At 48.1% G+C, this 22806-nt stretch overlaps 1 protein-coding gene across 1 annotated transcript in view; it reads right to left on the reverse strand.

Moving 5' to 3' along the window:
• The window catches only part of LOC124010710 (fibronectin type III domain-containing protein 3B-like), a 187474-nt gene that overhangs the window by 149701 nt on the left and 14967 nt on the right, over positions 1-22806 (reverse strand). The window contains 2 exon segments of the mRNA XM_046323359.1: positions 11033-11108; positions 12276-12418. Coding sequence (XP_046179315.1) covers positions 11033-11108; positions 12276-12389 — 190 coding nt within the window. The 5' untranslated portion in view covers positions 12390-12418.

Below are 22806 nucleotides of genomic sequence, written 5' to 3' on the forward strand. Positions count from 1 at the left end.
TCCCTTCCTCCTCTCACTCTCTCTCTCTCTCCCTCCCTCCTCCTCTCACTCTCTCTCTCCCTCCCTTCCTCCTCTCCTCCTCCCTCCCTCCCTTCCTCCTCTCTCTCTCTCTCCCTCCCTCCCTTCCTCCTCTCACTCTCTCTCTCTCTCCCTCCCTTCCTCCTCTCACTCTCTCTCTCTCCCTCCCTTCCTCCTCTCACTCTCTCTCCCTCCCTTCCTCCTCTCACTCTCTCTCTCTCTCTCCCTCCTCCTCCTCTTCCTCTCTCTCTCCCTCCCTCCCTCCTCTCACTCTCTCTCTCCCTCCCTTACTCCTCTCACTCTCTCTCTCTCTCTCTCCCTTCCTCCTCTCACTCTCTCTCTCCCTCCCTTCCTCCTCTCACTCTCTCTCTCCCTCCCTTCCTCCTCTCACTCTCTCCACATTTTCATCTGGGAAATTCCTGATGTGTGAGTCACGGTCTGAACAGCAGGGTGTTTGTGTCCATCACAGAGAAACAGACAGACAGACAGACAGAGAGAGAGGGGGAGAGGGGGAGAGATATAGAGAGACAGAGAGAGAGAGGGGGAGAGATATAGAGAGACTGAGAGAGAGAGAGAGAGAGAGAGAGAGAGAGAGAGAGAGAGAGAGAGAGAGAGAGAGAGAGAGAGAGAGAGAGAGAGAGAGAGAGACAGAGAGATATAGAGAGACAGAGCGAGAGAGACGTAGAAAGAGAGAGAGACCAAGGGAAGGGGAGAAGGAGGGAGGGTTCTTTAGAATGTCAGTGGAAAGAATACTGGAAATTCTAAATTAGCAGGGACTTTCCCCACTCAACATTCCTGTGTGTGTGTGTGTGTGTGTGTGTGTGTGTGTGTGTGTGTGTGTGTGTGTGTGTGTGTGTGTGTGTGTGTGTGTGTGTGTGTGTGTGTGTGTGTGTGTGTGTGTGTGTGTGTGTGTGTGTGTGTGTGTGTGTGTGTGTGTTTACTGTCCTGGGGCTTTTGGCTTATCAGAGAAAAAGCAGGGACGTGGAAAAGGGAAGGAGAGAGGAAGAAGGAGAGAGGAAGAAGGAGAGAGAATGCAAGACATTACATTGCATTGACCCATGTTCTATCTATCTCTATATCACACACACAATTCTTGGTCCCTCTCTTCCTCTCCTTTTCTTTCCAGTCTCTCCTCTCACCCCTCGCTCCCCGAGGCTAAGCCCCGCCCGCCCCAGACTTCCTGTCTCTTTCATCTCTAAGCCTATCACAGTTGTCTCTCATTTCTGAACCTATCACAGCTGCCTCTTTCATCTCTGAGCCTATCACAGCTGCCTCTTTCATCTCTGAGCCTATCACAGCTGCCTCTTTCATCTCTGAGCCTATCACAGCTGCCTCTCATCTCTGAGCCTATCACAGTTGTCTCTTTCATCTCTAAGCCTATCACAGCTGCCACTTTCATCTCTGAGCCTATCACAGCTGCCTCTTTCATCTCTGAGCCTATCACAGCTGCCTCTCATCTCTGAGCCTATCACAGTTGTCTCTTTCATCTCTAAGCCTATCACAGCTGCCACTTTCATCTCTGAGCCTATCACAGCTGCCTCTTTCATCTCTGAGCCTATCACAGCTGCCTCTCTCATCTCTGAGCCTATCACAGCTGCCTCTCATCTCTGAGCCTATCACAGTTGTCTCTTTCATCTCTAAGCCTATCACAGCTGAGCGGAAGGAAAAGGGCTTTCCCCTGGAACTGATACAAATACAAGCCAGAAAGAAGGAACGAAAGAGAAGACAAAGAAGAACAAGTAGCTGATGTTGAAGGGAAAAGTAGACCAGATAGGATGAGAGCGGGACAGCAAGAGACAGAGAGAAGAGAAGGAAAGAGGGATGAAGTTTTCAGACAGACAGATAGAGGGATGGAGGAAGAGAGAAAGGAGAGCGAGAAGAGAGGGGTGGAGGGAGGACTGCTCCGGTTGATCCCTGAGCTTCCAGGAAGCCAAGAATTCCAAATCTGGAAAAGCACTCTCTCAGTAGCAAACACACACACAGATAGAGCAAAGGTTTGTTTCCCCCCCATTTTGCCTGAAGTGGTCCGGAGAGTTTCAGGCTTCAGTGAACTGGCAGACCAAACCAACTGTACAGGCAGGGGTCAGCGAGAGAGGAAGTGGGTTCACCCCGAATGTGGTCTCTCATCTCTCTCTCTCTCCAATTCAATTCAAGGTCTTTATTGGCATGGGAAACATATGTTAACATTGCCAAAGCAAGTGAGGTAGAGATAAGAAACAAAAGTGAAATAAACAATAAAAATGAACAGTAAATATTACACTCACAGACGTTCCAAAAGAATAAAGACATGTCAAATGTCATATTATGTCTATATACAGTGTTGCAACGGTGTACAAATTGTTAAAGCACAAACTGGAGAAAAAAATAAGCATAAATATGGGTTGTATTTACAATGGTGTTTGTTCTTCACTGGTTGACCTTTTCTTGTGGCATAAATCTTGCTGCTGTGATGACACACTGTGGAATTTCACCCAGTAGATATGGGAGTTTATTAAAATTGGGTTTGTTTTCAAATTCTTTGAGGATCTGTGCATTCTGAGGGAAATATGTGTCTCTAATATGGTCATACGTTGGACAGGAGGTTAGGAAGTGAAGCTCAGTTTCCACCTCATTTTCTGGGCAGTGTGCACATAGCCTGTCTTCTCTTGAGAGCCATGTCTGCCTACGGTGGCCTTTCTCAATAGCAAGGCTATGCTCACTGAGTCTGTACATAGTCAAAGCTTTCCTTAATTTTGTGTCAGTCACAGTGGTCAGGTATTCTGCCCCTGTGTACTCTCTGTTTAGGGCCAAATAGCATTCTAGTTTGTTCTGTTTTTTGTTCATTCTTTCCAATGTGTCAAGTGATTATCTTTTTGTTTTCTCATGTAAACAGAACCACACTAACTCAGACACCATGCTCTGTGGGCCCAAATACCACACACCACCTGGAGAGGTTTTCATTCTCATGGTGACAGCTTTCCCAAACCTAGTGGAACCCAAAGCACTACACACACACACACACACACACACACACACACACACACACACACACACACACACACACACACACACACACACACACACACACACACACACACACACACACACACACACACACACACACACACACACACGCGCACACACACACACACACACACACACACACACACACACACACACACACACACACACACACACACACACACACACACACACGCGCACACACACACCCTCACACGCGCACACACACGCACACATACACACACGTGCACACTAAGCCCACCCAAAACTAAGGCCACCTAACACTAAGCCTACCCAACACTGAGCCTACCCAACACTGAGCCCACCCAACACTGAGCCCACCCAACACTGAGCCCACCCAACACTGAGCCCACCCAACAGTAAGCCCACCCAAACTAAGCCCACCAAACACTGAGCCTACCCAACACTGAGCCTACCCAACACTAAGCCCACCCAAAACTAAGCCCACCCAACACTGAGCCCACCCAAAACTAAGCCCACCTAACACTAAGCCCACCCAACACTAAGCCCACCCAACACTAAGCCCACCCAAAACTAAGCCCACCCAACACTGATCCCACCCAACACTAAGCCCACCCAAAACTAAGCCCACCCAACACTGAGCCCACCCAACACTAAGCCCACCCAACACTGAGCCCACCCAACACTGAGCCCACCCAAAACTAAGCCCACCCAACACTAAGCCCACCCAACACTGAGCCCACCCAACACTAAGACCACCCAACACTAAGCCCAAAAAACACTAAGCCCACCCAACACTGAGCCCACCCAACACTGAGCCCACCCAAAACTAAGCCCACCCAACACTAAGCCCACCCAACACTAAGCCCACCCAACACTAAGCCCACCCAACACTAAGCCCACCCAAAACTAAGCCCCCTCAACACTGAGCCTACCCAAAACTAAGCCCAACCAAAACTAAGCCCACCCAACACTGATCCCACCCAAAACTAAGCCCACCTAACACTAAGCCCACCCAACACTAAGCCCACCCAACACTAAGCCCACCCAACACTAAGCCCACCCAATACTGAGCCCACCCAAAACTAAGCCCACCCAACACTAAGCCCACCCAACACTAAGCCCACCCAACACTGAGCCCACCCAACACTGAGCCCACCCAAAACTAAGCCCACCCAACACTAAGCCCACCCAACACTGAGCCCACCCAACACTAAGCCCACCCAACACTAAGCCCAAAAAACACTAAGCCCACCCAACACTGAGCCCACCCAACACTGAGCCCACCCAACACTGAGCCCACCCAAAACTAAGCCCACCCAACACTAAGCCCACCCAACACTAAGCCCACCTAACACTAAGCCCACCCAAAACTAAGCCCCCTCAACACTGAGCCTACCCAAAACTAAGCCCAACCAAAACTAAGCCCACCAAACACTGATCCCACCCTAAACTAAGCCCACCCAACACTGAGCCCACCCAACACTAAGCCCACCCAACACTAAGCCCACCCAACACTGAGCCCACCCAACACTGAGCCCACCCAAAACTAAGCCCACCCAACACTAAGCCCACCCACTAAGCCCACCCAACACTAAGCCCAAAAAACACTAAGCCCACCCAACACTGAGCCCACCCAACACTAAGCCCACCCAACACTAAGCCTACCCAAAACTAAGCCCACCCAAAACTAAGCCCACCCAACACTGATCCCACCCAACACTAAGCCCACCCAAAACTAAGCCCACCCAACACTAAGCCCACCCAACACTAAGCCCACCCAACACTGAGCCCACCCAACACTGAGCCCACCCAACACTAAGCCCACCCAACACTAAGCCCACCCAACACTAAACCCACCCAACACTAAGCCTACCCAACACTGAGCCTACCCAACACTGAGCCTACCCAACACTGAGCCTACCCAACACTGAGCCCACCCAACACTAAGCCCACCCAAAACTAAGCCCACCCAACACTAAGCCCACCCAACACTGAGCCCACCCAACACTGAGCCCACCCAACACTGAGCCCACCAAACACTGAGCCCACCCAACACTAAGCCCACCCAACACTGAGCCCACCCAACACTGAGCCCACCCAACACTAAGCCCACCCAACACTGAGCCCAAAAAACACTAAGCCCAAAAAACACTAAGCCCACCCAACACTAAGCCCACCCAACACTAAGCCCACCCAACACTGAGCCCACCCAACACTAAGCCCACCCAACACTGAGCCCACCCAACACTGAGCCCACCCAACACTAAACCCACCCAACACTGAGCCCGCCCAACACTGAGCCCACCCAACACTAAGCCCACCCAACACTGAGCCCACCCAACACTGAGCCTACCCAACACTGAGCCTACCCAACACTGAGCCTACCCAACACTGAGCCTACCCAACACTAAGCCCACCCAAGCTCCCTGGGTGTAAATGTGTTTCCTGGATGAGACGTTGGCATTGAAACCAGATTAAAACTAAACCAGGTAAATGCAACATGACAACATCATGACTATGATGTCATCTTTTAACATATCTGGACATTTAAATCAGATAAAGATGTATTTTTCTGGTTGCTAAAAAGATGTGGACAAAATGTCCTTCTGCAACCAGAATACAACCGGACTCATTGACTGCAACTAGTTTTGCACACAGGGTAATTACAGTACAACATACTATATGTTACATACAACTGGCTTAGAGAAAGATAGAGAAGATAGAAAAGCTAGGAAGAGAAAGAGAGATATGGGAAAGGTCTCAGAGAGAATCAAAGAGTTTCTTGACTTTGAGCAGATGGCACACACTCACACAACTGGAAAAGAGACCACATCAACGGGGCCAGTGGAAGGGGCCACAACAGCCAGCTCAGGAAATACATTCAACTATAAACACACTGCAACAGGCGCTCTGCACAGGAAATATTTTAAACTGCATTACCCACACTGCAACAGCCACTCTACTCAGGAAATACTTTAAACTACATTGCCCACACTGCAACAGCCGCTCTACTCAGGAAATAATTTAAACTACATTACCCACATTACCCATACATGTAACAGCAATACAACAGCAAAAGCCTACCGATGTCCCACACATAAATCTATTATCCTGTCAGCTTTAGGATGGCTGTGGCAAAAGCACACACACAGACACACACAGACACACACAGACACACACAGACACACACAGACACATTCCAGAGCATGGTGCTTCACACACACTCTATAGTCACTGCCTTTGATGTGAGTGTGGGAACGTTCAGGGAGGGAGAGAGGGAGAGGGGAGAGAGTGAGAGGGGATAGAGGGAGAGGGGAGAGAGTGAGAGGGGAGAGAGTGAGAGGGGAGAGACAGAGGGGAGAGACAGAGGGGAGAGACTGAGAGGGGGAGACAGAGGGGAGAGACAGAGGGGAGAGACTGGGAGGGGGGAGAGGGGAGAGAGTGAGAGGGGAGAGACAGAGGGGAGAGACAGAGGGGAGAGACAGAGGGGAGAGACAGAGGGGAGAGTGAGAGGGGAGAGAGTGAGAGGGGAGAGAAGGTAAGGGAAAAATAATTAAGTAGATCAAAACTAGTGGCATAACATTTTTATATTATTGGTCCACGGGACCCTTCATTATCTTTATCGGGAATATGGGAAGGAGCTTGGTTGGGAAGTCCGGGGATACCGGCCACCGGTATTGAACCCTAGACAGAGGGCCACCGGTATTGAACCCTAGACAGAGGGCCACCGGTATTGAACCCTAGACAGAGGGCCACCAGTATTGAACCCTAGACAGAGGGCCACCGGTATTGAACCCTAGACAGAGGGCCACCAGTATTGAACCCTAGACAGAGGGCCACCGGTATTGAACCCTAGACAGAGGGCCACCAGTATTGAACCCTAGACAGAGGGCCACCGGTATTGAACCCTAGACAGAGGGCCAGCGGTATTGAACCCTAGACAGAGGGCCACCGGTATTGAACCCTAGACAGAGGGCCACCGGTATTGAACCCTAGACAGAGGGCCACCGGTATTGAACCCTAGACAGAGGGCCACCTGTATTGAACCCTAGACAGAGGGCCACCAGTATTGAACCCTAGACAGAGGGCCACCAGTATTGAACCCTAGACAGAGGGCCACCGGTATTGAACCCTAGACAGAGGGCCACCAGTATTGAACCCTAGACAGAAGGCCACCAGTATTGAGACAGAGGGCCACCGGTATTGAACCCTAGACAGAGGGCCACCGGTATTGAACCCTAGACAGAGGGCCACCGGTATTGAACCCTAGACAGAGGGCCACCGGTATTGAACCCTAGACAGAGGGCCACCGGTATTGAACCCTAGACAGAGGGCCACCGGTATTGAACCCTAGACAGAGGGCCACCGGTATTGAACCCTAGACAGAGGGCCACCGGTATTGAACCCTAGACAGAGGGCCACCTGTATTGAACCCTAGACAGAGGGCTACCAGTATTGAACCCTAGACAGAGGGCCACCAGTATTGAACCCTAGTAGACAGAGGGCCACCGGTATTGAACCCTAGACAGAGGGCCACCGGTATTGAACCCTAGACAGAAGGCCACCGGTATTGAACCCTAGACAGAGGGCCACCGGTATTGAACCCTAGACAGAGGGCCACCGGTATTGAACCCTAGACAGTGGGCCACCGGTATTGAACCCTAGACAGAGGGCCACCGGTATTGAACCCTAGACAGAGGGCCACCGGTATTGAACCCTAGACAGAGGGCCACCGGTATTGAACCCTAGACAGAGGGCCACCGGTATTGAACCCTAGACAGAGGGCCACCAGTATTGAACCCTAGACAGAGGGCCACCGGTATTGAACCCTAGACAGAGGGCCACCAGTATTGAACCCTAGACAGAGGGCCACCAGTATTGAACCCTAGACAGAGGGCCACCAGTATTGAACCCTAGACAGAGGGCCACCGGTATTGAACCCTAGACAGAGGGCCACCGGTATTGAACCCTAGACAGAGGGCCACCAGTATTGAACCCTAGACAGAGGGCCACCGGTATTGAACCCTAGACAGAGGGCCACCGGTATTGAACCCTAGACAGAGGGCCACCGGTATTGAACCCTAGACACAGCGAGTGTAGTCAGAGCAGTGTGTATACCACAGTACTCCAGTCAAACAGAGGTTACTTTATATAAAACTCCAGTCTCTGTAATACACATGCACACGCACACGCACGCACGCACGCACACACACACACACACACACACACACACTGCTCTGAGGTCTCAGTAATCACACTCTATAAAGAACAGCTCAAATGGTCTTCAAACACACTGCTTCACCCCAACTCTCAATAAACCCAGTGACCTGAGCGTGTGTCTGTGTGTGTGTGGTCGTAGTGGGGGGTCTGTTCCAAGGAGTGTGCAAAATAACACCCCTATACACACAGACACACTGTCTAACCCGAAAGCCTGTCGCATGCTATCTAGTTGTTATTCCTTCTTGTGTTCGGCAGTAGTTTGTTTTCCCCCGTTGTTCTTTCTCTCTTCAGGCAAGTGGAAGTTCAGTAGCTGAAGTCTACACCCCTTCGTCAGTGATAGGTCAACGGTAGAGATGGGAACTATGGACCGGATTGTTGTCATTCAACGCGAGACGACTAGTTTTCATGCACATTTTGATCACTTGAATTGCACCAAATGTCTTAGGTGTAAAATTGTAAAAACACAAAAATGTATTGCATATTTCTTGATTTATCTTAAGATTAATTCTGACTATTTTGAGGAAGTGTTACTGGCTACGTTGTTGCAACAGTGTCTCGAGAGGGACAAACAACAGTATTGACACATTTTTTCAAGTTTTTCAAGCAAATGTATTTTATGACCAAATCATCATCTAGTGACCTCATGGGTGGACTGTTATTCATATTTTTCATCATTTCACAATTAATCAAAATTATATTTAAAAATATATATATAAATATGTGTCGCTATGTCAAATGGTTTTGTTAAACACTATACTATATATACAAAAGTATGTGGACAACCCTTCAAATGAGTGGATTTAGCTATTTCAGCCACACCCGTTGCTGACAGGTGTATAAAATTGAGCACACAGTCATGCAATCGCCATAGACAAACATTGGCAGTAGAATGGCCCATACTGAAGAACTCAGTGACTTTCAAAGTGGCACCATCATAGGATGCCACTTTTCCAACCAATCAGTTTGTCAAATTTCTACCCTGCTAGAGCTGCTCCGGTCAACTCTAAGTGCTGTTATGGTAAAGTGGAAACGTCTAGGAGCAACAGCGGTAGGCCACACAAGCTCACAGAACGGGACCGCCGAGTGCTGAAGTGCGTAGCGCGTAAAAATCATCTGTCCTTGGTTGCTCGGCTGGAGTGGTGTAAAGCTCGCTGCCATTGGACTCTGGTGCAGTGGAAACGCCTTCTCTGGAGTGATGAATCACGCTTCACCACCTGGCAGTCAAACGGACAAATCTGGGTTTGGCAGATGCCAGCAGAATGCTAACTGCCCAAAGTAGTGTCAACTGTAAAGTGCCAACTGTAAAGCATAGTGCCCACTGTAAAGTTTGGTGGAGGAGGAATAATGGTCTGGGGCTGTTTTTCATGGTTCGGGCTAGGCCCCTTAGATCCCGTGAAGGGATATCATAACGCTACAACATACAATGACATTCTTGATGATTCTGTGCTTCCAACTTTATGGAAACCGTTTGGGGAAGACCTTTTCCTGTTTCAGCATGACAATGCCTCTGTGCACAAAGCGAGGTCCATACAGAAATGGTTTGTCGAGATCGGTAGTTGTGGAAGAACTTGACAGGCATACACAGAGCCCTGACCTCACTTTAGGGATGAACTGGAATGCCGACAGCAAGCCAGGCCTAATCGCCCAACATCGGTACCCGATACCACTAATGCTCTTGTGGCTGAAAGGAAGTCCCCGCAGCAATGTTCCAACATCTAGTGGAAAGCCTTCCCAGATGAATGGAGGCTGTTATAGCAGCAAAAGGGTGGGCCAACTCCATATTAATGCCCATGATTTTTACATTTACATTTACATTTAAGTCATTTAGCAGACGCTCTTATCCAGAGCGACTTACAAATTGACCAGCAGGTTTGACCAGCAGGTGTCCACATACTTTTGGTCATGTAGTATATTTCAGTCTTCTGTGATGTATATGAAGTGTAATATTGGAATGCAAACTCAAAATGTAATACATTTCAACTCTATATCTGACATGGTGCAGGTGTCTTCTTTTTAAGCCCACAACCATGTGTGTGAAGGTGAATACTTGTTTCAAAGTAGATTTGTTTAAGTCTAACAAGAAACACTCTGTGACCCTGATTCAGCCCACTGCAGTATAAGGTTATTAATGGAGTATACGACCGCAGACGTTGGCTTTCGCCGAGCCAAGTTCTGCTAGGAGCAAACAGAACCTGGTCTGCAGGTGCCTTAATCCATAAGCTGTCTGGTCCAACCTGTACCTGACACTGGGCTGGAAACCTATCCTACCCACTCAGAGACTCTGGCAGTACAAACACATCTTCTCCCTGCCTGCCTGTCTGTCTGGGTGTCTGTCTGTCTCTTTGGCATCTGACAAAAGCTCTGAGACCTAATTGAATTACACACTGGGTGGAGGATGAGGGTTGGGGTAATTAGCTAGAATAACATAGTAGGGGAGTGGAGCTGTCTGAGCCAAGACTGTACTGTCTGAAAGAGACCCTTCATCAGAGAGAGAGAGAGGTGGGGGGTGGGGGAAAGAAGAGAAAGAGAGAGAAAGACAAAGGCCCTATTCAGGGAGGGGGGTTTACATCTCACTCTGTTGTGATGTCATCAGAGTGAGACACACCCTCGGAGTTACAGGAATCCCCCTGGTCTATAATAGCTTGTTATATACCAGTATGTTTGAAGTACAACACAAGCCATCGAATATCACACACACATCTAGCTAAGCACAGTGTTGTGATGTCAACAGAGAACAGGGATGAGGTCATCAAAACGAGACAGGTGTAACTGGGGCTTAGGGTTGTGATGTCATAAGCGTGCAACCTACCCTGGATGCATTGCAGCGAGCCGTCCTCCGCTCTGATGGTGAAGGTCTCCCCTGGATTCACCTGTACCAGGATCACCTGCCGAGACCAGAGAGACAGATCAGACAAAACACAACGATAACAGACTGGTTCAGACACAGCATATTGATCACAGACATACATGAGAAGGAAACAAAGACGTTACTCACACTCAGTCAGGACACACACACACACGCACGCACGCACGCACACACACACACACACACACACACACACACACACACACACACACACACACACACACACACACACACACACACACACACACACACACACACACACACACACACACACACACACACTGACAGCCCCCAGGCCTCAAACACTGAAGACCACTGCATATATTTGCGGGCTGTTTGAGTGTGAAGCATCTTACCGTCATGGTGTCCATGTGGAGGTTGCTGAGACTGTGGCTGTAGACATGGAACACATGTCCTGCCATGGCACATTCATACACACCACAAACACACACACACACACACACAAACCCCGCAAACACACACACACACAAACCCCGCAAACACACCACACACACTCACACACACAAACCACGCAAACACACACTACACGTGCTACAGATGTGTCTTCTTCCCAGCCCGTTCATATCCCCTCCCGTTCAATCCGCGTCTTCCCATAGCGACGTTAAGCTGCTCTCTCGCTTTCCCCTCACATGCAAACGGACACACACACTTCCTGCATTGTCTGCTGCTGCTGTTGCTATGGGAACCATGGAGCGTACAAGCGGGCGGCCCAGGTTTACAGAGGAGAGCCTCATCACATAGAGACACGATGTAGTGATACGGCACTACATCCACGAACAAACAGTATGTTCACGTGTTATGTCTTCAATTGTTATCTCAGGGCTTTTTCCTCTACAGGCAGACAACACACACACACACACACACACACACACACACACACACACACACACACACACACACACACACACACACACACACACACACACACACACACACACACACACAGCCCATCTCTGTGTCTGGGTCTTCTGCAGATAGTCATCTGACCAGCCTGTCTGACAGTCATCTATGAACTCTAGTAGGAACCTTCTTTATTGGGTGTTACAATGAAAACGCTCCTTAAGGATTTCCCTCAGGGAAGGGCTTGAACGGGACACCTCCTTCACACTAGCCGAACTGCGTTTGGCGTTTGTACATTGTGAGTGTGTGTGTGTGTGTTACCAACCTGTTGCGCTGCGTCTCCATTAACCATGTGTTGCATCAGCGGCAGCTCCCCGTTCAGCCGCGGAGGCGGAGCTAAGTCCATCAGCTGGTCGGTCATCATCATAGTGACGTACATTCATGGATACACACACTGGCCTGGCCTACCTTTAGAGAGAGTGAGAGAGAGAGACCAAGCAAGAGAGAGCGGGAGATTGAAGGGAGGAAAGAGAGAGAGAGAGAGAGATTCAATTCTACGTTACTACATAAATGACATAGAGTAGACATACAGGCTGGTCTGGCCTACAGAGAGAGAGTTCAATTCTACGTTACTACATAAATGACATAGAGTAGACATACAGACTGGTCTGGCCTACAGAGAGAGAGTTCAATTCTACGTTACTACATAAATGACATAGAGTAGACATACAGACTGGTCTGGCCTACAGAGAGAGAGTTCAATTCTACGTTACTACATAAATGACATAGAGTAGACATACAGACTGGTCTGGCCTACAGAGAGAGAGAGAGTTAAATTCTACGTTACTACATAAATGACATAGAGTAGACATACAGACTGGTCTGGCCTACAGAGAGAGAGATCAAAGGCCTATGGCCTCAATGTTCATTGAAACAAACTGTACATCACAAACTGCCCCATGAGATCACACACACACAGAACCACTTCAGCACTACACTACAGCCCAGCCCAGCCCAGCCCACCCCCCCCACACACACACCACTCTCTGGAGGCAGGTGAGGTAGGTGTTGTAACTGGGGGCTGCTGAGTGATATCACTACTAAAGAGCTGTTGACTAATGACTATAGGAGCAATGCTGCTGTTGACACAGACACACATGCACACACAGACACAAAGACAGACACCCTAGGGCTGGCCTAAAAATCCTATCTCAATGTTTTCACATTTATGGGCAAATCACGATTTACATATCTATTTCTTTTAAATGTTTTCTCTAAATAAGCTTTGCTGTACAATTAATGGTGAAATACACTGCATTTAAACAGTCAGCAATAATCAAATTAATTCAGGGCTTGTGTTTTGTAGTTTTGGTTTTCGTGTATTTGTTAAAGGAATTAAATTGCTCTGTGTTTTAATACCCAATTAAAATTAAACACTCTGTCAATTCATAAGGATTTGCAAGACCCTTATTCTATAATAATGGACAGAGCCCAGTCTTAAAGTCAAACAGCAGAGTTTATTCACGAGAGTACTGAACACGATACAGTTTACCACAGGTTATAAACTGAAAATGACGTCATTAGTTCCAGCACCAACCCGTGCCATCTCCGTTTCCAGTACAAAGGCTGTATCTCAAGCCTTCCCACATCCGTCTCCCTACCAATTTAATATCATTTATGAGTCAAGGTTTTCTTGTGTAGATAAGCATTCTAGCCAGTCTGAAGATATAGTTAATTAATTTATACCAAGGAACAGACAGTCATTGTTCTAAACTCTTGACCACATTCACACACATTATATTCAGTACTGGGATCAAGAAAGAAAACTCATACATATACAGAATAGTATTCTGATTAGTACATATACAGTAACATAATAGTATTCGGATTAGTACATATACAGTAACATAATAGTATTCTGATTAGTCAGTCCTGATTGAAATGTATACATCATTAGTCATCATTGATAAAAATTCCCTTAACAGTATTTTTATTATGGGTCTCATCCCGCGTATTGTTATTATGGGTCTCATCCCGCGTATTGTTATTATGGGTCTCATCCCGCGTATTGTTAGTACGGGTCTCGTCCCGTGTATTGTTATTATGGGTCTCGTCTCGTCCCGCGTATTGTTATTATGGGTCTCGTCCCGTGTATTGTTATTATGGGTCTCGTCCCGTGTATTGTTATTATGGGTCTCGTCCCGTGTATTGTTATTATGGGTCTCGTCCCGCGTATTGTTAGTACGGGTCTCGTCCCGCGTATTGTTAGTACGGGTCTCGTCCCGTGTATTGTTAGTACGGGTCTCATCCCGCGTATTGTTAGTACGGGTCTCGTCCCGTGTATTGTTAGTACGGGTCTCGTCCCGTGTATTGTTATTATGGGTCTCATCCCGCATATTGTTAGTACGGGTCTCGTCCCGTGTATTGTTAATACGGGTCTCATCCCGTGTATTGTTATTATGGGTCTCGTCCCGTGTATTGTTATTATGGGTCTCGTCCCGTGTATTGTTAGTACGGGTCTCGTCCCGTGTATTGTTAGTACGGGTCTCGTCCCGTGTATTGTTAGTACGGGTCTCGTCCCGTGTATTGTTAGTACGGGTCTCGTCCCGTGTATTGTTATTATGGGTCTCGTCCCGTGTATTGTTATTATGGGTCTCGTCCCGTGTATTGTTATTATGGGTCTCGTCCCGCGTATTGTTAGTACGGGTCTCGTCCCGTGTAATCTTTAGAGGTTTATCCTCGCTCTTTTGTTTGGGTTACATCCCTGTGTATTTTATATATATGTTTGTTTGGGCTTCGTCCCCGTGCCTTTTCATGGCATGTTGTATTTTGGGTTGGGTAATAAAACCCCTATTACATATTCCTGCACCTGTCTCCGATTCTTATACAACGTGACAGAATAACCAAACCCTAAATGGAGACAGCAGGAATGGCTGGCTGACGCTGTCGCAACGTCCCTGTGGTCGTCCCTGAGGTCGTCCCTGTGGTCGTCCCGGAGGTCGTCCCTGAGGTCGTCCCTGAGGTCGGTGTTGTTCCGATGCACCACGTCCCTGAGGTCGTCCCTGAGGTCGTCCCTGTGGTCGTCCCTGAGGTCGTCCCTGAGGTCGTCCCTGAGGTCGTCCCTGAGGTCGTCCCCGAGGCCGTCCCTGAGGCCGGTGTTGTTCCGATGCACCACGTCCCTGAGGTCGTCCCCGAGGCCGTCCCCGAGGCCGGTGTTGTTCCGATGCACCACGTCCCTGTGGTCGTCCCTGTGGTCGTCCCGGAGGTCGTCCCTGAGGCCGGTGTCATTCCGATGCACCACGACCCTGTGGTCGTCCCTGTGGTCGTCCCTGGAGGTCGTCCCCCGGAGGTCGTCCCTGTGGTCGTCCCTGAGGCCGGTGTCATTCCGATGCACCACGACCCTGTGGTCGTCCCTGTGGTCGTCCCTGTGGTCGTCCCTGTGGTCGTCCCTGTGGTCGTCCCTGAGGCCGGTGTTGTTCCGATGCACCACGTCCCTGTGGCCGTCCCTGTGGTCGTCCCGGAGGTCGTCCCTGAGGCCGGTGTAATTCCGATGCACCACGTCCCTGTGGTCGTCCCCGAGGCCGGTGTTGTTCCGATGCACCACGTCCCTGTGGTCGTCCCTGTGGTCGTCCCTGTGGTCGTCCCTGTGGTCGTCCCCGAGGCCGGTGTCGTTCCGTTGCTGGTGCAGCGCATCGGGAGCTTTCCACAACCATAAGACCCACTAATAATGTCATTACTTATTATCAAAATAGTTTCATCTGCTATTTTTGCTGCAATAATCACTGGCTTTCAAGTCTGTCTATGGAAATGCCCATTCACTAATAACGACTAACTTCTTGCAACAGGTATTATAGAAACGGAACACAGGTCTCATCAACAATCTCTCAAGCACAAGCTCTTGTGCTAGTTAGTAGCCAGCTAATCTTTATATTTCAAGTTTAGCCAACTTGGATGTATTTTCTAGCTAACAAGGAAGAAGTAACAGTTGAACCGTTGTGAACACACCCTTCTGTCCATCTCCAACTGTTTGATCAGCTTGCTAGCCAGTCCGCTTTGTTCAGATGTTGAAATCAAGTGGCCAACCTTACTTCTCAGAATAAGAACGAGTTGCCAATTCCTTATATAATTGTGTTTAATGCGTATTGCACATTTATAAAACACAGACTAGACGGCTAGTGTTTCTCTTTGGCTAAACTGCTGCTAGCGGAACCTGGTACTTCAATGCCGCGCGCGACAAACTGTGCGTACATTTTCCAGAATCAGTGTTCATTGATACTCCCGTTTAGTAGCGTCTGCTCTTCACCCTGTTTGAGGAGTTGAGATATGACAAGGGTATCGGTAGAATGTTAACTTCTCCTCTAGCACAGTAAAATAACTTCCCTGTGCGTTTCCGTGTCCATATGAGCGAGTTGAAACCACTTGTCAGAGAGGAAAAAGTCATCTCTCTCATCATCTTTGTTGTTGTGAGTGGCAGGGGGGGATTGGCTTGGTGTGTGTAAACAAAGAGCAAGAGGCGAAGCGAGACGTTTCACTTTCGCCAAACTCTGTCCAAAATAAGCCCAATTCGTGTCTATGGGTATATTTTGGACCTAAGCTTATCGCCTGCCTTCACGACTTTGGAACAACGACTCCCATTGTCAGGGAGACATGAGCATCTGGTCATTATATACAGATCTCTGGTGTAAATGGGAAGGCAACACACAGCACAGAAGGAGCGAAGGAGACATGCGGACATAAAAACTATTTGGAATATATGTTAAAACATACATTCAATTTAATTGGATATATCGCCCTGGCTAACACACACACACACACACACACACACACACACACACACACACACACACACACACACACACACACACACACACACACACACACACACACACACACACACACACACACACACACACACACACACACACACACACACACACACACACACACACAGGAGAGAAATAGGAACAGAGAGAAGCAAAGGGAGTGAAAGGAGGCGAGATGGTGCACTGTCTGCAAAAGTAATGTGGTTGAATTAGACAGAACTGATGACCCTATTCTGATGCAGCGTTTCACACACACACACACACACACACACACACACACACACACACACACACACACACACACACACACACACACACACACACACACACACACACACACACACACACACACACACACACACACACACACACACACACACGGAAACACACACATACACACGGAAACACACACACATACACACGGAAACACACACACACACACACGGAAACACACACATACACACGGAAACACACACACACACGCACACACGGAAACACACACATACACACGGAAACACACACACATACACACAGAAACACACACACACACACGGAAACACACACACACACACACACACACGGAAGCACACACACACACACGGAAACACACACACACACACGGAAACACACACACACACGGAAACACACACACACACGGAAAACACACACACACACACACACGGAAACACACACACACACACGGAAACACACACACACACACGGAAACACACACACACGGAAACACACACACACACGGAAACACACACGGAAACACACACACACAGAAACACACACACACAGAAACACACACACACACACATATGGAAACACACACACACACACATACACATACGGAAATACACACACACGGAAACACACACGGAAACACACACGCACATCATTCCTTTCCTAGTGTACTGTATAAGGGACGATATTGATTTTCAGAGAGGATAAAAAGTCTGAAAAATTCCACAGGAATACAATTATCCACTTGTCTGTAGTGTGTGTGTGTGTGTGTGTGTGTGTGTGTGTGTGTGTGTGTGTGTGTATGTGTGTGTGTGTGTCTGCTGTTAGACAGAGAGTCCTGTGTAAGAGCGCCTCTCTAATACAACATTAAACACGAGACACCAAGGTGTCATACATCCACACACTTCCCCACAGATAAAGAGAACATAGTCATTCAGAACCTGGCCTCAGCATACCACAGTCATCACACACACACACACACACACACCAGCTTGTCACTTCTGACCCAAGGCTTCTCATCCACCTAACAGACTGTCTGACCCACATCAAGTCTCCCCCACATGACAGAGAGGGAGAGAGAGAACTTTTGTGAGTGTAATGTTTACTGTTTAATCTGTATTGTTTCATTCACTTTTGTTTATTATCTATTTCACTTGTTTCCTATGCCATATGTTTCCTCTTGAATTGAATTGAGAGAGAGCGAGAGCGAGAGCGAGAGCGAGAGCGAGAGAGAGAGCGAGAGAAAGAGAAAGAGAAGGGTAAAGGAACAACTGCAGTGCTACTCGAAGTGAAAGAAGGAATGACGGATTGAAAAAAGGGAGACATGAGCTCTACATGCAGGTATGCATACTGTTTCCGCCGGCGTGTGTGAAACCCTTTTTTACATCAGCAGATGTCACATCAGCAGATGCCTACCACCCCAAACAGCAAGCAACGCAGGTAGTGTGTGTGTGTGTGTGTGTGTGTGTGTGTGTGTGTGTGTGTGTGTGTGTGTGTGTGTGTGTGTGTGTGTGTGTGTGTGTGTGTGTGTGTGTGTGTGTGTGTGTGTGTGTGTGTGTGTGTGTGTGTGTGTGTGTGTGTGTGTGTGTGTGTGTGTGTGTGTGCGCGCGCGCGTGAGATGACATCACTAGGGCCTGGAGTTTTTCCTAGACCATAACACTAGCAACTGAAACGTTCCTCTCATCCCTCACACCATATGACCTGCCCAGGGAAAACTCCAGGCTCCAGAAATTATCAATGACGACAACACTTCAGCCAACTACAGATCAATAGCTAGAGAAACGCACAATCAATCAATCAAATGTATTTATGAAACCCTTTTTACATCAGCAGATGTCACAGCGTGCCGTACAGAAACCCAGCCTACCACCCCAAACAGCAAGCAACGCAGGTGTAGAAGCACGGTGGCTAGGAAATCATCACTTAAAAACAACGGGTGACGTCTTGCAGCCTTTCCTTTCCTCCTCTAGAGGGTAACTATCATGCAGGTTTTAGGGAAACAGCTTGAAAGAGTGTATTGTGCAGTGTAATGGTTACTACTACTCTACACATGGTGGGAAACTGTCCCATTCAACTGTTCTGGCCCTAAAATAAGATATTCAGACCAGGAGAACACACACACACACATATAGGAGTACCTTTGTGAGAGAGTGGGTACAGGAGATATGAGGAGGGGGAGGGGAGAGAGAACGGGGTAAGAATGTTAACTTTGGGGAGAACACACACTCAGAGACGGAGAGGCTCCTTATAGGCGACAGGACTCTGCCACATGTGCAGTGTGTGTGTGTGTGTGTGTGTGTGTGTGTGTGTGTGTGTGTGTGTGTGTGTGTGTGTGTGTGTGTGTGTGTGTGTGTGTGTGTGTGTGTGTGTGTGTGTGTGTGTGTGTGTGTGTGTGTGTGTGTGTGTGTGTGTGTGTGTGTGTGTTCGTAGTTGTAGTTATTCTGCCCTGTAATTGCAGTAATGATATGTCATCCACAGAGAGGAACTCAGCACGGGTGGGGTGGAATGCCTCCACACACACGTTTAAACAGGTCCCTATGTACACTGTGAGAGCTGAGGCCTTGGGGGTAGGCTTTCTGAGAGAGCCTTGATTTAACACCTGAGGAAGGAAATAGGACACGCGCGCAGGCACGCACACACACACATTACAACTGTAGGAAGTTGTATAAACAGACAGTACTACATATCATAATATCTTTCTAATTGTTTACGGTATGGCAGTATTTGACAGTATTGTTTTTGAATAGTAAGCAGTGAGTGACGTCAGGGTGGCAACACACACATTCTCAGTGATTTCCATGGGTCTTTCTCCATTCTGATTGTTTAATCAAACTTCAACCCAAAACACTTTTCTGCATTTTCATCCATTTCTGATTTCCAGGTCATTTAGGGTCATTTCCACACTGCCATGTAGGGCTGCATGATACGGGCCAGAAATTCGGAGGCAAAGTGGAAAGCAGCACTGTGGTCATCAACATCTTGTTGCTACATTGACCATGCAGACTGAAGAGCGAACGGCAAGTGGTCTCACGGTCTCAGTGTTGCCGACTATCTCTCAGTGAGAATCGCTATTGGCTCCTTGTTTTGTCGCTAGATGACGTTTTTGCCGTTGGCGTGACGGCGTCACAGCACCAATTTGCCTTGCTGTGGCACGGCTGGGGTTCCCGACATAGCGTTTTCACCCCCTCGCCGTGTGCTTCTCTGCCTTGCTGTGGCACGGCTGGGGTTCCCGACATAGCGTTTTCACCTCCTCGCCGTGTGCTTCTCTGCCTTGCTGTGGCACGGCTGGGGTTCCCGACATAGCGTTTTCACCCCCTCGCCGTGTGCTTCTCTGCCTTGCTGTGACTTCTGTTACTCGGACAGCTTTTCCCACTCTAGTGTGCGACAGAACCTAGTGGGCGAAGTCGCTAAATGTAATCAAAAGCATAGAAACTATCCGTGGCAAAGCTCCCAAAGGCAGCCTGAAAAGTAGCTGTCTCTACTCTACAAAGTCACTAAACTGGCAACACTGCGTGGTCGAGCAACAACAACCGCGCTCCTTGAGTGACAGGGGATGCAGCTTGGTGAGAGATAGGCTTGGGAGGTATCCAGATTGTCATTCCTGGTATATTCAGTAATACCATCACTGAACACAAGGGGAGATATTTTCAAACCCCACTGAGCCTTTGTAATCAATGCTAACAAGCACTGCGAACATTGTGTACAGTCTCTGACCTAAACTATTTTCAGCACAGACATCCCAGCTCATAAAGTTGTTCTAATCATTAACAAAATGCCGCTCATAATTTGCTGTACCCAGAAAACAACTATTAGACAGCAAGTCTTCATCCAGCAGGGGATTCTCTGCTGTTACTAAACAAAGCTTGATTTTAGCAGAAGCTAAATGCACAGTTGCAGAGCATTTGGCACATTTTTAGACAGTTAACTTAACAGTTAGAAGATGTCTACATTTAGTTGTGAATTCCATGCAGTCACTAGATCACCTGGCGCGCGCTGTACAACAGTGAGTGAGTGACTCACAAGGCTCTGGTCTCTGGTGGTTGTGTGCTTGTAAACAAACACCATGTGACTGGGGACAACCGGTAAGCTTCATAATGGAAAATGATGTGACAGGTGAAATGAAGAACTGTATACATCATACTGTATATACGGTATACCGCCCATGCCTAGGGAGATAAACGACTCAAGTAGCAGAGTAAACTACAAAAACAGACAGGACACAGAGCGCAGTGGTGTATGACATGTAACAAACCAAACATTGAAATAGCGTTGCAGAGGGTAAAGTAAAAAACCCAAACCGGTCTGGACATCAATACCAGTATACAGTCAAATACGGGATTCCACCCAGCCCAAGACCAGACTGTTACATGTTACTAGGTTGACGGAACCCAGGTACATCTCCATAGAAGGCAGGAAGAAACCTAGAGAGGAATCAGGCTCTCTTTCTCTCTCTCCCATCTTTCTCCTACTCCCTGTGAATACCAGTCATTCTGTAGATGATTCAGTAGACAGGGTGTGTGTGTGTGTGTGTGTGTGTGTGTGTGTGTGTGTGTGTGTGTGTGTGTGTGTGTGTGTGTGTGTGTGTGTGTGTGTGTGTGTGTGTGTGTGTGTGTGTGTGTGTGTGTGTGTGTGTGTGTGTGTGTGTGTGTGTGTGTGTGTGTGTGTGTGTGGTTCAGAGGGCGCTGACTTCAGACGTGTCAGTACCTGGCCAAGGAAACGACAGGATCAGCACTTCTCTCTCTCCTTTTCTTTCTATCATCGCTCCTATTTCCTTCACTCCTCTTTCTATCATCGCTCCTATTTCCTTCACTCCTCTTTCCAACTCTCCTATTTCCTTCACTCCTCTTTCTATCATCGCTCCTATTTCCTTCACTCCTCTTTCTATCATCGCTCCTATTTCCTTCACTCCTCTTTCCAACTCTCCTATTTCCTTCACTCCCCTTTCTATCATCGCTCCTATTTCCTTCACTCCTCTTTCCATCTCTCCTATTTCCTTCACTCCTCTTTCCTTCTCTCCTATTTCCTTCACTCCTCTTTCTATCATCGCTCCTATTTCCTTCACTCCTCTTTCCAACTCTCCTATTTCCTTCACTCATTCTTTCTATCATCGCTCCTATTTCCTTCACTCCTCTTTCCATCTCTCCTATTTCCTTCACTCCTCTTTCTATCATCGCTCCTATTTCCTTCACTCCTCTTTCCAACTCTCCTATTTCCTTCACTCCTCTTTCCATCTCTCCTATTTCCTTCCCTTCCATTATCGATTCTTTCTTTCTCTCCTCTCACGGTCTCTCTCTCTCTTCTATCTCCACTCCTCTCTCTACTTTGACTCCTTCTCTGAAACAAACACAGAGCAGAGACAACTCTGACACTAGGCGTTTGATTGGCTGAAATAGGCCTCTGCTCTCTGATAGGCTGTGAGAGTTAGAACGAGGAGGAAGAGAAGTGAAACAGCAGTGTATTACCATGGCCAGACTGAGTTATATAACACACACACACCGGCCTGGACTAAGATAACACTCACACCGCCAGACAAGGACAACTCCCTCACACACACACACACGGGAGAGACGAGGAGAGGAGAAGGGAGGAGAGTGACCTACTGGGTTTGGAACCCTGTGTGCCACAAGACTGTATTAGCCTAAGTCTAACCATTTTCATTACACACACTAGCATAATCAAGTAGCAGTGTTAGCATTATATTATTAGTCCATAGGCTGAGCAGATGTGTGTCTTCCAGTGAGCACTCCCTCCCACCTCCTTTTGCAGCTGGCTGGCTGGCTGGCTGGC

This window comes from Oncorhynchus gorbuscha, linkage group LG23, assembly GCF_021184085.1.
Source record: "Oncorhynchus gorbuscha isolate QuinsamMale2020 ecotype Even-year linkage group LG23, OgorEven_v1.0, whole genome shotgun sequence".
Lineage (NCBI taxonomy): Eukaryota > Metazoa > Chordata > Actinopteri > Salmoniformes > Salmonidae > Oncorhynchus > Oncorhynchus gorbuscha.